The sequence below is a fragment of the Panthera pardus genome, unplaced genomic scaffold, assembly GCF_024362965.1.
Source record: "Panthera pardus isolate Hobbes unplaced genomic scaffold, ASM2436296v1 HiC_scaffold_17, whole genome shotgun sequence".
Lineage (NCBI taxonomy): Eukaryota > Metazoa > Chordata > Mammalia > Carnivora > Felidae > Panthera > Panthera pardus.
The window spans coordinates 143,372,503-143,388,067 of record NW_026526732.1 but is presented as its reverse complement, the minus strand read 5'-3'; the positions used below and the strand labels follow the sequence as shown (position 1 = coordinate 143,388,067).

The 15,565-nt window shown below is 41.1% G+C and overlaps 1 protein-coding gene across 2 annotated transcripts in view; it reads right to left on the bottom strand.

Annotated features, from left to right (window-relative positions):
- The window catches only part of BTBD9 (BTB domain containing 9), a 411,249-nt gene that overhangs the window by 74,461 nt on the left and 321,223 nt on the right, over positions 1–15,565 (bottom strand). For both annotated transcript variants that reach the window (XM_019457009.2, XM_019457012.2), the window contains exon 9: positions 5,220–5,327. In XM_019457009.2, the coding sequence (XP_019312554.1) occupies positions 5,220–5,327 (108 nt within the window). The remainder of the gene's footprint in view (positions 1–5,219; positions 5,328–15,565) is intronic.

The window sequence follows — 15,565 nt, the reverse complement described above, 5'->3', positions numbered from 1 at the left end:
AGATGGGAAAGGGAAATGTAGGGTGGTAATTTCTTCATGCATAGTAGGGAGAGTAAAGAAATACTATCTACAATTGATGGATCAAAAAATAGAGGTTTAAGTATATCGTTTAATTTAATTTTTAATTTTTTAACATTTATTCATTTTTTTGAGAGACAGAGAGAGACAGGGCATGAGTGGGGGAGGGGCAGAGAGAGAGGGAGACACAGGATCTGAAGCAGGGTCCAGGCTCTGAACTGACAGCACAGAGCTCGATGTGGGGCTTGAACTCACGGATCATGAGATCATGACCCGAGCCAAAGTCAGATGCTTAACTGACTGAGCCACTCAGGCGCCCCAGTATATTGTTTAATTTTAAAAGGTAAGTAATAGCAGGACTAAAGAGAAAAATATAACAAAAAATGAGAGGTAGTTAAGTTAATAAAGCTGATAAATTAATAAACAGATATAAAAATATTATTTATAGTTGAGACGTTATGAAAACTAAAAAAAAAAGTCAAAAGTACTTCTGAGCACAAGATGGGAAGATAAAATTTTACTTTTCACTTCTATCTTCCTGTATTGTTTAAATTAATCTTTCATGCATGTTTTACATTTATAATAAAAAAAACTGCTATTAGTGCCTTACTGTATCAAAACAGATGTAGGGCTCAACAATTTAGAAGACGGTAGAGAAAAGGAATCAAAGACTGAAGGTGACGTCTTTGGAATAAAGCTAAAAGGTACAGAATTATATTATGTGAAAAAAGAGGGGTAAAAAGTAATTTCAGAAAATCATTTGCAAAAACATGGATAAACCTTGAGGGTATTATGCTAAATGAAAAAGGTCACACAGAGAAAAGACAATACTGTATGATCTTACTTAAACAAGTAATCTTAAAAACAAAAACCGAATTTATGGAAACAACAGATTGGTGGTTGCCAGAGGGGCGTGTGTGTGGGGGGGAATGGGTGAAGGGGATCAAAAAGCACAAACCTCCAGTTACAAGATAAGTAAGTTCTGGGGATGTAATGTACAGCATGGTGACTACAGCAAACGAAACTATTGCATATTTGAAAGTTGGTAAGAGATCTTAATAGTTCTCATCACAAGAAAAAAAACCTGTAACTATGTGATATGTGAGATGGTAGTTGTGTCAAGTAAACTTATTGTGGTGATCACTTTGCTATATATCTCATTGCATCGAATACCATACACTTACACAATGTTATATATCAATTATTTCCGAAAAAGCTGGAAAACACCCAAAATCTGCCTATTCAAAAACATGGCTACCTGTGATGGTAAATAAACCTTTATCCTAAAAGTAAAGCAAGCAAAGCTGCAGCTATAGCCGAAAGGACTCAGGGTAGCAATAAAGGAAAACGTCCTGTTCTAGGAGCATAGGGTCTTAAGGGAAGACATTTGGAGAATCTCATTCTCCAGGTCTGTCCAAAGTCTGTCATTTAATTTCCTGACATGGGTAGAGTGCTATCAAGAGGCAGGGCTGTGATCTCTAAAGATCCTATAGAATTTCATTCATAACATGACTCACATACTTTATTTCAATAAAAAGCAGGCTATAATTTTTGAAGCTAGTAGAATCTTCTCAAGGACTGCTCTAGAGTATATTAGTTAAAAAGGGAAGGCTTTCCTGTTTTATCATCTGCATATCTTCTATTATATTTTTTAATACCTAACTAAAAAATGAAAGGCACAACAGATCTGGGTTATACCTATAAACATAAAATCATAACCTTTGGTTCCACTGATTCTTAGGGGGTTAACAGGCACTTGCCTTCTTACTCTTAAAATATATTATTTATTTATTAATCTCTAAAACACCTATTGCTGTAGCATATATGTGCTAACATGGAAGGTTAAAAACATAAATTATTTAAATCCACCAACTAATGGACATAAAATATAAAAAAAAAGGGGGGGGGGGAAGATGTCAATGACTTAATACAAAGCTAATGGGAAAGACTTAATGAGTGAATGCCTTTTTGAATCAAGCAAAAACCCATTTGAATAAATATAAAACCATTATAATATGTATCTGTGTCAGCAGTTAGTCAACCAGTTCTTGTCAAAAACTCATACTGTATAACACCTTCAGTAGGGGGACATAAAGAGATGAGGAATCTAATTTATAACACATAAAATGACAGACAAGATGGGTGATGGTAACCAGTGAGATGTGTAAAAGATGGGGAAGCAGAGGGTCTGGCCTGTGAGCTGTATACTCAATGAGCAATGGCTCTGAAAAGATAAATGGGCAGTTGTTCATGGGCCTTGAAGGCCTTCCTATTGTATGGAAAGGGTTCTGGGAGCTTGGAAATAAGGTAATCACTTCATTTCCCTGTTTCCATCATCTAGCTTGGTTTAACCCTCTTTAGTAATGCTTTGAGGTACAATGGAAAGAGCCCTTCATTTTCTCTTTTAGAAAGAGAGGACAATATCCCACAAGGTGTTTTATATTCAGGAAAAAATGAGACAAAATACAGGAAAGTGATGGAATACTAGTTACTGAATAATTGCTAGTTTTCTCATCCAATCGCAGAGATGGCCACAAGATGTGTGCTCCACTGAGAAGTGGCTGCCCAGCAGAGCCATGCTTCCCAGCCCGACCAGCATCCAATGTGGTAACTGACTACTTCTCCCCAGTGGAATATAAGTGGAAGGGATGGTCACTACACCTAGGCCAAGGCCGTTCAGAAGAGCCAGGTATACCTTCTTTCTGTTCTTTCCCCATTTGCCAACCAGATGCAGATGCTGCTGCTGAGGCCCTAGGAGAGGGCAGAGCCACAAGAAGGAAGATGCCTGGGTTCTTCAGTCATGTGTGGAGAAGAGCCACCTGACAACCACAAACACCCCTACTGACTGTTGCATGATTGAGAAATAGCTACTGTGTTAAGGCATTGGAATGTTGAAGCCACTTTTTGTCACAGCAGCAAGTGTTACCTTAACCAATGCAAACATTAAACATGCTCTAAGATAAGTACTATAATAATGACGGTAAGTGTGTCAGACATTGCATCAAACAAGCTGTTATTGATGCTATTATGAAATCCTGGCCAAGTAAGTACATGAAAAGACGTTCAACATCATTAGCCACGAGGAAAATGCAAATTTAAACCACCACTTCACTCTCACTAGGATACCATGAACGAGAAGATAGACAGTGACAAGTACTGGCAAGAATGTGAAGAAATTGGAACCTTCCTGTATTGCTTGTGGGAATGCAAGATGGTGTAGCTGTTGTGGAAAAGTCTGGCAGTTCCTCAAAAACTTAAACACAGAGTTAGCATAAAACCCAGCAAGTCTACTGCTAGGAATAAATCCAAAAGGACTGAAAACGTATGTTCATACAAAATCTTGCACAGGAATGTCCCAGCAGAAATACTCATTTTAGCCAAAAAGTGCAAATAACTCAAATGTTCATCCACTGATGAATGGATAAACAAAATGTGACATATATATTTCCATATGATAGAATATTATTCAGTCAGTAAAAAGGAATGGAATGCTGACACGTGCTGCAACACAAAAAATAAGTTTGAAAAAAAATATGTACTAAGTGAAAACAGCTAGAGGAGATCACATACTATTTAATTCCACTTGTATGAAATGTTCAGAATGTGCAAATCCATAGAGACAGAAGGGAGCTTACTAGTGGTGAGGGGCTGTGGGAACTGGAAGGAAATGAAAAGACTGCTAATGGGTAGGAGGTGTCCTTTTGCGGGGGGATGAAAATGTTTGAAACATTAGATAGTAGGGATGACTGTACAACAGTGTGAATACACTAAAAAATCACTAAATTGTGCATTAAAAGGGTGAATTTTATGGTATGTGAATCATATTTCAATAATAAAAAAAAGAGAAATCGCAGCTATTTTCTTTACCTTGCCTCCCAGTGAATCTGGCTCTACACAAAAAGGCACTGAACTCTTTTTAGGTAGTGTTTGGGAAAAGGTATGATTCTAAGATGCTGGAAACATGCTAATCTTGATCTGAGTGAGTTATATGGGTATATACACATGTAAATAATCATTCTAGTCATGATCTCAGGCCAGTCAGAACCCACATAATCCTTCCTCCTAGCTTCCCCTACAACAACGTAAATGCAGAGGCTCAATGCCATATACATTAAATGACTAGAGACCTACATATCAAGCTTTCTTTGGTTTAGGTAACAGTGTAGCTAACACTGAGATGAGATAAATATTTAAAGCTAACCTTGAGAATCATATGTGGCTGGAAAATGGAGTCCCAGAATAACTACTAAAGTGTGTATCACATCAGCAAAATTCTCGAAGGAAGAAACAAGTTCTAAAGAGGTAGTGTGCAGTGACGGGGGCTGGGACACAAAAGAGGATTGCATATGGAAATCCTTCTTTTCCCTGCTCAGGTACATGCCATTTTCTTTTTTTAATTTTTACTTATTTTTATTTATTTTTAAAATTATTATTATTATTATTATTATTATTATTATTATTATTATTTTTAGAGGGAGAGCAAGAGAGTGTGAGATGGGGAGAGGGGGAAAGGAGGAGGGAGGGAGAGAGAGAGAGAGAGAGAGAGAGAGAAAGGAGGGAGAGAGAGAGAGAGAGAGAGAGAGGAGAAGAGAGGAAGGGAGAGAGAGAGAGAGAGAGAGAGAGAGAAAGGGAGAGAGAGAGAGAGGAGGGAGGAGAGAGAGAGAGAGGGAGGGAGAGAGAGAGGGAGGGAGAGAGAGAGGGAGGGAGGGAGGGAGGGAGGGAGGGAGGGAGGGAGGGAGGGAGAGAGGGAGAGGGGAGAGAGAGAGAGAGAGAGGGAGGGAGGGGAGAGAGAGAGAGGAGAGAGGGAGGGAGAGAGAGAGAGAGAGAGAGAGAGAGAGAGAGAGAGAGAGAGAGAGATACGAAGCAGGCTCCACAGGGCTTGACCCCACGACTGACCCTGGGATCATGACCAAGCCGAAATCAAGAGTTGGACGCTCAACCAACTGAGCCACCCAAGCGCCCCTACATGTCACTTTCAAGAGTCAAGTTCAAACCACAAAATAAGGAAAGTTTGTTTGAGCATATAAATTCTCACCGAAGTACTTAATAGTCAAAATTGAAATGAAGGATCATTAGGATGTTTTCAACCTCCAAATAAGAACGTAATTTGGTGATTCCACAAATCTTCATTAGAAACTTCTGAATTCATCAGATAAGACTCTTTTAACTTGTAATAAATTCTGATAAATGATGTAACTTACTTGCAAGAGACTTTAGTTCTGTCGGCCACCATGGTCCATTGTTGCTGGTTGGTGGAAACCTCAACGTAGTAGCTATAGCTTCGATCATCACAGTCCCAAAGTAATAACCTGAACAAAGAAAAATATGTTAAGAATGCTGTGAATGTTCTCACTGGCTGTTTTCTGAGGCTGTGGGCATGAGTGAATCCATGTCTGCTGTACCCCTCCTCCCTGCCTCCTTTGCCCCACCACACTTCCAGGACTGGAAAAAGGAAGAGAATCCCAGCAAAAGTATGGTAGGAGGAGGTGGAGTCAGTCTGAAGAAGAAGCAGTGTCTTTTTAGGAATTTATTTCACAAGTCACCCAATCTCAGGCAGCCTTTGTCAAAGCTCTTTGGTTGGCTTATCGGTGAGAAGATGGCCCCAAATCCTCCTTCCTGATTCATCTCCAGTTGACTGGGCTGACCAAAAGTGATATCCTTGAGACTCCGGTTCATGGGGATGCTTTCTAATTGGTAGTAACTAGTAAGTCCCAATGACCTTAACTATCATGTTTCAAATTCCTTCTCATTCTTAGCAGACTTTTTGCATAGCTGTAGTATAATGATCTGATTTGGAGATACAAGCAAACATATTCATTAGTAAAACTTTTTTATTATTTAGAGATTGATTATTTTGGCTCTGTTCTTCTTATCTCCTTTTGAGCCCAGATAAGAACCAAAGCATAGACTATGTAATTTAATTTACATGAAGCTCAAAAGAGACAAAATTCATCCATGGTGACAGGAATCAGAACAGTGATTACCTCTGGGAGAGGTAATGATTGGAAAGGGTATGAAGGAACCTTCCAGGATGCTGGAAATGTGAGGACTCTGACTGAGTGGTAGTTCATGGGTATACACACAGTAAATACTCATTCGTACTATATATAAAAGATTTGTGCCTGTATGTGTATTATTCCTCAATTTAAAACCTACAATAAGAAAAAAGGATCTAAGAATTGCAATACAGGATTAGACTTCGGTCCAGCATTTTGCTTCTGACAGTGCCACAGTGGTGAGGGACGAGAGACCACTGTTTTCTATGATTTCAGCTTCCAAAGTCCTTCCCATACAGGATATCTTACCGTTTTATATTTGGTCATGCACATTTGCTTCCTCCACCAGCTAGAACAGAAAGTGAGCTCCCTAAAGGCAGAGCCTATGTGTTCTTGATCTTTCTATACCCAATACTTGGCACAGTGTCTCAAAGAGCCTATACTCAATGAATGTTTATTTGTTATGACGATTATTATCATAATAGTCAACATACCTTTAATGTTCACACTGTGTACCAGTCCCTGTGTTAAGTGCTCTATATAATTTATCTTATTAAATCCTTCCAAAAATCCCCTTAGCAAGCATTATTCTTCTCATCAAATTATATATATTTAATTATATATATATATATATATATATATCATATATATTTAATTTATATATTCCATCTAAATACAAAATATTTAATTTGAGAGAGAGAGAGAGAGAGAGTGAGCGCAAGTGAGCCTGACATGGGGCTCAATCCCATGACCTTGGGATCATGACCTGAGCTGAAATCAAGAATTAGATGCTCAACCGACTGAGCCACCCAGGCACCCCTCTCATCAAATTATAGACGGTGAAAGTAAGGCTTAACACTGTTGGGTAACGTGTCTATACTCAGTTAGTGTTGGCAGATACAGGGGGTTCATCAAACCTGGTATCCTGGCCAAAGCCCATTTCTGTCATCCTTCTGCCAAGTGCTTCTTTACTCCCAGTTTATGGGCCTGGGTCCCAATTTACAACCTGCCACCTATGACTCTACAAAAGTAGTTCATATTATTTCTCCTTAATCTTGTGATTATAATCAATAAACACCCTTGCAAAGCTCAGTTTAGTGTCACCTACAATGCTATTATTGGGGATCAGAAATGCCACTGTGTTCCCCTTTCCCCTTACCCTTTGTTCCTTATTTTCAAGTGTAATTTTGTTTGCTATCAATGACTAAACCCACACTACCTAATATTTTGGAATTCATCTTTTAAGCAAAGCAGAAACAGAGTTTGCCTTAATCTATCTGAATATTCACCTTAATTCACCTGAGTATTTAATCTCTCAAAGTACTCTGAATGAATCAGACAGGATTCCACCCTATTGTTTTTAAGTGTCTAATAATTCTGCTCTTTACCAGTTTGCCTGGTAAGAAAGCGAATCATTTCCCTCATTAGTCATTTCCTTGTATATTATTCTAGTTTCTTAGCACTTTTATGCAGTTAGCTTGTTAATTTACATTCATGTTGAGTAACTTGTAAAAGTGTAATTTTTGTTTCTATGTTTGTCTAGCTCTTGTAAAGATTATAGAAAGACTGTTGATCTTTCTCTTTTTAAAAAATTCTACTCTGAACATATGGGTTCTGTTCATAGTGTATGTTTCATACATGTTCTGGGCTGAAATAACTTATAACTTTGCCAGAGTAGATTAAAAACAAGAAAAAAACCCCTTCAAATTAATTAATCATTCTCTTCACTTAACAGCCTTGGTAACAGGCTTTTTGGGAGACAATGTTGAGGTTATTTTCTCAAGGGGATTTTGGATCATTGATGCAGAGCCAGTTTTATGATAATCCCTATCCTTCTGGATAATCATGAGTTAGTGTTTCTACCAGTGTATCCAAATGAAAATAACCAAGCCTTTTGGGATAGAATGTAACTAGATTCCAAAATATTTCATGGAAAAATACTGGGATGTGGGAGATAGGATATGAAGAAGATAAAAAGGAAGACCAGTTATAAGTAAGCACCATAAATGCTCTGGTAGAAATTCTTGGGAGTAATAGGATATTAAAAGAATTTTTAAGGTTGCACACATTTTGTCCCATAGTAGCTTTTCCTATAAGCCCTCCAACTTGTTCTGAGACAAATGTTTGTTTTAAAAGGAACATCACCTGTGATTCCAGGTGTAAACACATAGACATGGTGCAATTTTTCTTGTAACTTGTTTCTTTCGCTTAACGACGTATTATGAATATGTTTCTTTTGTATCTATCAAATACTCTTCCTCATCACACGTCCTGGCTTCACGGAATTTCACTGTATGGATGCCCCATAAATTATTTAATCGGCTTCTTATTAGTGGTCATTTAGGTAGGTGACAGTATTACACTGCTAGTAAAACTCTGTGATGAACGTCCTTACACTACATCTATGACTGTTGCCTGTGAAAGCTTCTGTGGGTGAAGCTGGAGCAGGGCACGTGAGGCCTCGATGCGATTACCAAACAGCTGCACGCTTCTCCCTTTCCCCTAAACAAAAGTCTGAACCAATTTATACTCATACTACCAGCAGTGCATAAGAGATGCCTGTTTCTGTGTGTCACTGCTGATAATCATGTATTATCTTTAAAAACACTGCCAATTCGATAGATGAAATCTCTGTCATTAATTTGCAGCCTTTCACTTATCATTGAACTTGAACATTTTACCCATTTTCTACTTATATTTATCCTTTTGTTAATGACTTACAAGATGCCCTCTATATTTGACGGATATTAATCTGCTGCCTATCATAGTTGGCATGCTGAAGATATTAATTTTTATTAGCTCACTCTATCGATCTTTACTTCAATAATTTCTCCTGGCCTAAATTCTTTTTTCTGAACAGCAGCCAAATGCACACACTGGTTGAGACATCTCCTTTCTATTCCTCTATTAAGAGTCCCTGAGGGCTGGAAATGGGGGGTCATGGTGACTCCTGAGTAGAGAAGGGACACTGATGGATCTCAGGTTATCAAGCCACTTACACTTTGGAATTTTTAAGATAGATTCTAATTCATGTGCCAGGATGCATATTTGCTTGGAATTTCGGCTTAGCCAGGCATGAAAATACCTTTGTTGATTCAACTGAAAAAAGCAAGCACAGTCTAAGGACACTACAGGAAAAATTGGCTCAATCTCTTTTTTTCCACAGAGAGGAATTTTGTTCTAAGAAGGCACAATTGAAAAACCCACCAACTCCCTCACTTCTTTCCTTGCTAGCAAAGTCTGTTCCCACGTCTGTGCACCTGCAACAACACAGAGATACTTCTGATTTGTAATCTGCCAAGGAATGTTTGCCCGATGAGCTTGCCCAGGGCAGACACACCCCCTCTGACCTTAACTGAGAAGAGTTTCTTAAACATATCCCCCTACATCTACACACCTCCACCCAGACATCAGAAGCTATTTTCAAAAGGGGCTGAATAAAGGAAGCTGCTGGCCAAGATCTATTGGTGCAGATCAGGTCTGTACTCAGCTGTTGCCATGAACCCCTCTACCTAATGAGCACTGCATGAGATGCCTGGTGATATTAAACACTGTCTCCTCCATCTTCCCTCAGACTCATTGTGGAGTTTCCCTTAAAAGCAGTGAAGTGCTGGGCTTTTTGTAATTGATTAGCAGATGTGATTTTGCTTACATCTTCCATAAATGCCCTGGCTGGCTGCATACCATTGATTACCGGGGTTCGGTTTACAGCAACTAATTGCTCTCCTTGCTGGTGTTTTGATACAAAATTCAATAGTGAATATGTTTTCAAAACTCCTGTCTTTGCGGCTTGAGTCAGAAGTGACTTGAGGCAAACCCAGTGGACTGAGTTTTCCCTTCTTTAAAATAATTGCTCTCTCATCAGTCTGTGAAGAAAGTTTTCAAATTGTAGCATTCTAATTGGAGAGTCTGCATTATGCATGCAATGACAAACTATGTTGTGCTGAATGGCATTTTTTTCATCCCTTTCTTAAGGGATTAATTCTGTGCCAGATTGTGAACAGTGCTGAGGTTTAAACAGTGGAGATCAACAGCCTCTCCGCTGAACTGGTATCTTTTAGGTCAGAAGCAAGTGTCTGTTTGCCTGTTTCTAACTGTCCGCTGTTCGTGGGAGACTCCACTGGAAGGCCTGGGGTCACCTCTCCTGCTGCTGCCATGTTTCCTTGCTTGGGCAAAAGCAGGCAACTTGAGAGAAGAGAACTGCCAAGATATTAGTAACATAATTTATTATCAAACCCATTTCTAATCTCTTGGTCAAAATCAAAGAGAGTCTGACCTCACAGGTTTGGAGACCATTCTTTGTTAAAGATCTTGAGAAATTAAGTTCTTTAGAAATAATTTTCTTCTGTTCCACAAATACTTACTGAGTATTGACTAAGTGACATTAGGCAAGTCACTTAACTTACTTGTACTTCAGTTTCATCCCATGTGAAATTAAAGATCTAGATTCAATGGTTTCTAAGGGCTCTTCCAGTTCTAACATTTTATAATTTGCTGTGACAGCAGTAGAGGTGATGGGTTGTTTGTTTTTTAGTTTTAGTTTTTTCTTTGCATGTCTGTCCATTATACAGTAACCTCCCTCTTAGAGAACTGTTTCTGGCCTAGCCCTAAGGTGGACATAGGGGGTTCCTGAGCTTGGCTTGTGGACCTGAGTGCATGCTGGGAAGACACATGGCCCATGCTGTACCAACTGAATTTCGTTTCTCAAAAATTGAGAATTACGTAAGATTCTAGCTTAATTGGTCCTGTTCACTTAAAATAAGATGATGAAAATGCAGGCCTTCTGGGGTGACTTTCTTTCATCAGAGACACAAAGAAGCAAAGAAAGTTACCTGCAATGAGAAACAAAGAAGACAGATGATGTGGCCCAGGGAGGGTTATCTGGGCTCCCAGCAGGATTCTAGTATCTGACTATAGTCCCTATGAGGGTCACCAGAGTTTCTGCCCTGGTGTTCTATGAGAAATCTCCCCATCATTTTAATAAACTTGCCATATATGGCTTAAGCCATATTTATGTGGTTTCTTTAGCTTGGAACCAAAGAGCCTAAGATAAGCTCCTAGCAGAGAGTGCATGAGCCAGAAAAGCTACTCAACTTACAGCAGAGGTTCTCATGATGAGGATGATGTGATGGCTCTAGGACCAGAGAGATAGGAGGTGAAGGACAGGGATGGTGAGGAAGCTCACTTTGAATGGAGATCTTCATTCAAGTATGAAAGAAGATTCTTGATGGAAGCTGAGAGTGGCAGGGCTGCATTGGGGGTGGAAAGGCAACCTAAGCTTTGGAGCAAGTTCTGTGGGGTCTGCAGAGCTGAGGGAGGGGGCCTTGCAGAGACAGGACACTCAGTGTAGCTGATAACTCAGGACCACCAGTGACAAGGGGGATTCAGGGCAGGGTCAGGGAAGACAAGGGCCAGTTGGAGCAGTGGCCAGTTTGAAGCTGCTGAGGAGTTAACTGGGGCCAAAGGGGGCTGACTGACTTTCAGAATAGAGAGGGACTACAGGTCGTGAAGCAAAAGAACAGATGCAGCAGACATAGAGGCGAGGGAGAAGGGTATGGAGCTGTGGCCACAGAGGGAAACTTCAGTAAGCAATGGGAGCCCAGTTTTCACTCTCCTGAGTGAGGAGCCGGAAGACAAACATCATGACAGAGGCTCCACTCTAATCGCTGCTGCTGAGAGGCAGGGGGGAGCCGGCAACAGCTGCCAGAAGGAATTATACTGCTTCGGAGGAAGAGTATTTTCCTGGGGGAGAAACTGGAATTTTCCCACAGATGAGAGAGACCCTCACTGTGGGCTGTCACGGGGCTCAGTCACGCAGCTTCCTCTGCAGGTGAAGAACAAGGTCGAGCTGAGACGAGCTGCTGGAGGACCACGAGCCCAAAATGAGATTCTCAGCAGGAGACTGGAGCCAAGTAACAACGTTTGATGGAAAGTGCGGGAGGCAGAGCAGGTGGTTGCCCTGCAGATTCCAGACATGAGAACCCCCGAGGAGCGGCCACCACAGGGGCCCTACAGCCTTTCAGGGCGAAGGGGACACCCTCCTTCTTCTGACAGCAGGAGGAGGGAGACAGGCTGCTCGCCAGACGGAAGGGGATCTTGGGAGATGTGTTAGTCACAGGGCATCACAGAGCCTACGCACTGTCTGCAACCGCGGAATTGCCCATGTCTTGGACACAGAGGGCGGTTTCTCCAACAGAGGAAGAAATAATGGCACTGGCTAACAAGATTCTCTTGCAGCTGGTGAGGGAAAAGACAGGTGCAAGCGCTCGGTCGTCTGGCATATGCAGTTTCTGCATTTAGTCACTGAAGCCCCAGGACGAAAAAAAAGTGAGGAGATGGGGCAAAGCATACACTCGGGCTTCACCGTGCAGGCTGGTTTACTGAGAAGGGAGGGAATAAAAGAAGGGGCTTTCTCTCCTACAAATCCTACATTCCAGGTAAATTCTATGGCAGTAGAGAAATGCTGATGGAGAACATGCCCGCAGGATAGGGCTATATGGATAGCGGATGGGACAAAACTTTCCAGGAGTTTGAGACAGTACAAAACTCCTGACTTTTAACAGCTAATTGAGACTATCATTTCACTCCTTGGCGGGATTAAGGTTTTAATTTCAAGTTTTAGGTGATAACATACAAGGCAGCATGGCTGCCTCTGCAACGTTCAACAAACACCAAGGCTGGAATGAACAGTGATAGACTAATCATAATCCCACCTCACATTCACACAGACCTCACTGGCTTCAAAATGTTTTTGCATGCATTATCACATTTGGAAAAAACCCACAATTTACAATCAGCACATTTCCTGCTTTCAATGCAAATCTATTCTTCTAAGTTACTTGGTTAGTTTTCTTACAGGGGCCAAACACTGCCCAAGCAATCTTTCACAGATTTCACTCAATCACTTGGCAAACCCTTTATTAATAAATAAGGTTTGGCCTAGACTTATGATCTAGATTCCATACGACACAGTCCAATTTGACGGAAATTCTTTCATTTTATGCTCTCAGTGTGGACATGTGAGAAAATCTTGTCCAGGCCAAACAGCCCTTAAGAAGAAAAGCAGTTTTCGTCTACTTTTCAAGGTGCCTCTTTCCAATACAGTCCCTTCCTGAAGCAGAACGTTGGCATCAAAACCATCGGGAGCCATTTCACATGGTCTTGTTATATTTTACAAGGTGAAGTCTCATTATGTTGTAGACCTTTTCGGCAGTGACACATTGAGCAGGGGTGCAGCTTTCACAGATCTTTCCCTGTGTTTAAATTTGGCATCATCAATGTCCCTCTTGGCAGCAAGGCCGTCTTCCTTGATCCCAGCAGCTTCCTCATCATGACGCACATATAACATCAGTGACATGGGTGCAATTTGGCCCACCAACAGGGTTGGAAAAGGATGTGCAAGAGGTAGAAACAGAGAGGCCCCACCCAGACCACAGGGCTTGGCTCCCTACATATCAAGTCCAGCTCACTTTTAAGGGGCATTTGCTAGGAAAGGCTGTTGTGATTTAAAAAGGCAAAAATTGGTTTCTTCCGTTAATGGCCGAGGACAATATCCATTTGTGAGAGCGTTTCTGTTCCCTGTACCCAATTCTATGAAATTATTCGAAGGGTGAGAAGGTGCTGGCATGTTTAAGAGCTCAGAGCTCACTGATCTACCAGCTGTGTGTTAGGGATCTGATTCACTGGATTTTAACTCACTTTTATGACCCCTGTAAAATAAGATGGCCCCAGTGTGAGTCTTCATCCAACAGGTAGGGGAGTAAAGTGTCACCTGGCTCCAGGTTCCCTGTATAACACTATCCAAAGGCCCCTCCCTTAACTTTCAGACCAAGTCCAGCCAAGAGGAACCACCCTGACCATGCTTTGAGAGTGCAGGGATCATGCATGGCTAATGTCTTGGTATTCCCCATGGTCCCGGGCATGTCATAAGCTCTACTGAGTTGAAGTAAAGGAGCTATGGGGAACAGGACAGGAGAGGATGATGGAGAGAAGACAGGGAACTACAGATAAATCCCCTTTCTCACAAAACCCAGGTAGCTCCATCTTTTAATGCTCCATTAAATTACTTTTCAAGCTGAAACACCCCCCTAGTCAGTCCTCCACTCCCACTCCATTTTGCAGGGTCTCACTTAAGAGATAATTTATGAAGGGGCACCTGGGTGGCTCAGTCGGTTAAGCGTCCGACTTCGGCTCAGGTCATGATCTCACAGCTCGTGAGTTCGAGCCCCGCGTCAGGCTCTGTGCTGACAGCTCAGAGCCTGGAGCCTGCTTCAGATTCTGTGTTTCCCTCTCTCTCTCTACCCCTACTCCACTCATGCTGTCTCTCTCTGCCTCAAAAATAAATAAACATTAAAAAAATTTTTTTAAAAAAGAGAAAATTTATGAAGTACATTAATGCTCACTGCTATTTCTTCTCTTGAGCTTTTTCTCCTGCCCCTCCTCTGACCACATGCTAGTATGTGTCCACATGCACACAGCCTACAAAGCTCCAAGAAGCAGAGCCAAAGAGAAATTTAATAAGCTCCACAGCTCCTTTCTATTCCCTTAGGTCAAGTTTTCACAGGAATCCGTGTCTGTGGGAGAACTCACAATTTAGCTACAGGTAGATCTTTGTATTACCTCAACCTGGTGATAAAGGGAGAGAATGGAGAGGCAAAACAAAGGTGGGGAAGGCTTGACTCTGAATATTACAGCGTTCCAGCAGGGCTGAGCAACAAGGCAAAAATCTTCCTATTCAGGCAGGTAATCTCTTTATTTTTGTTCTCACCAAATCTCTCCCCTGGTCTCTCTTAACACAGCCAGTACTATTTTCCTATGTCTCTCTTTTTTTTACCAGCCTGACCTTTTCACCCAAATCAGATCTGGGCTTCAACCTTTGCTCCAGCTTTGAATCAGCTCCTTTTCCCCACAGGGCCCAACCTATAAAGTGCTGGGCTCTTGACGAAAATGATTTGAAAGCACTTGCCCATCCAATACAGGCCCTCATCTGCCGTCAACTGCACCAGCTGTGTTAGCCACTGCTTGTTCCTCTTTCATGTCCCCTCTCTGCTAAGTCACTGCCCCCTCCGTCGTATTCCCAACTCTAGTATTTATCCTCCTCGGCCCTGCACGATCAGATGCTTGTCTGCACTCTTTTCTCATGCTCACCTGGTCTAAATTGCCTCCCTTTCAGTCCCTTCTCTAATGAACTTCCTTCACGAAATTCTGTGAAGGCTTTCACATGAAAAAAAACAAAACAAAAAAACTAGACTCTAAAGCAGAAAAAATAAAACTGTATAAGTTGCAAGTGCTATAAAATTAAAACACTTAAGCAGATTATTCTATTTGAAGTCTGAGGTGTCTGACAAATCATAATCCTCCGTGCAGTACATGACTTACCATTAAAATAAAGACCACATTAGTGAGAATAATAATAGGGGCATCTCTACCACTACATAAAAGTGAGAATCCTAACTATGACAAGTTCTTATAAACAAAAGATAATTAATTAATTTAATATGTAACTATGTGATAAAGCTTTTGAAGAATGGCAAGAATTAAGGGAAAAAAAG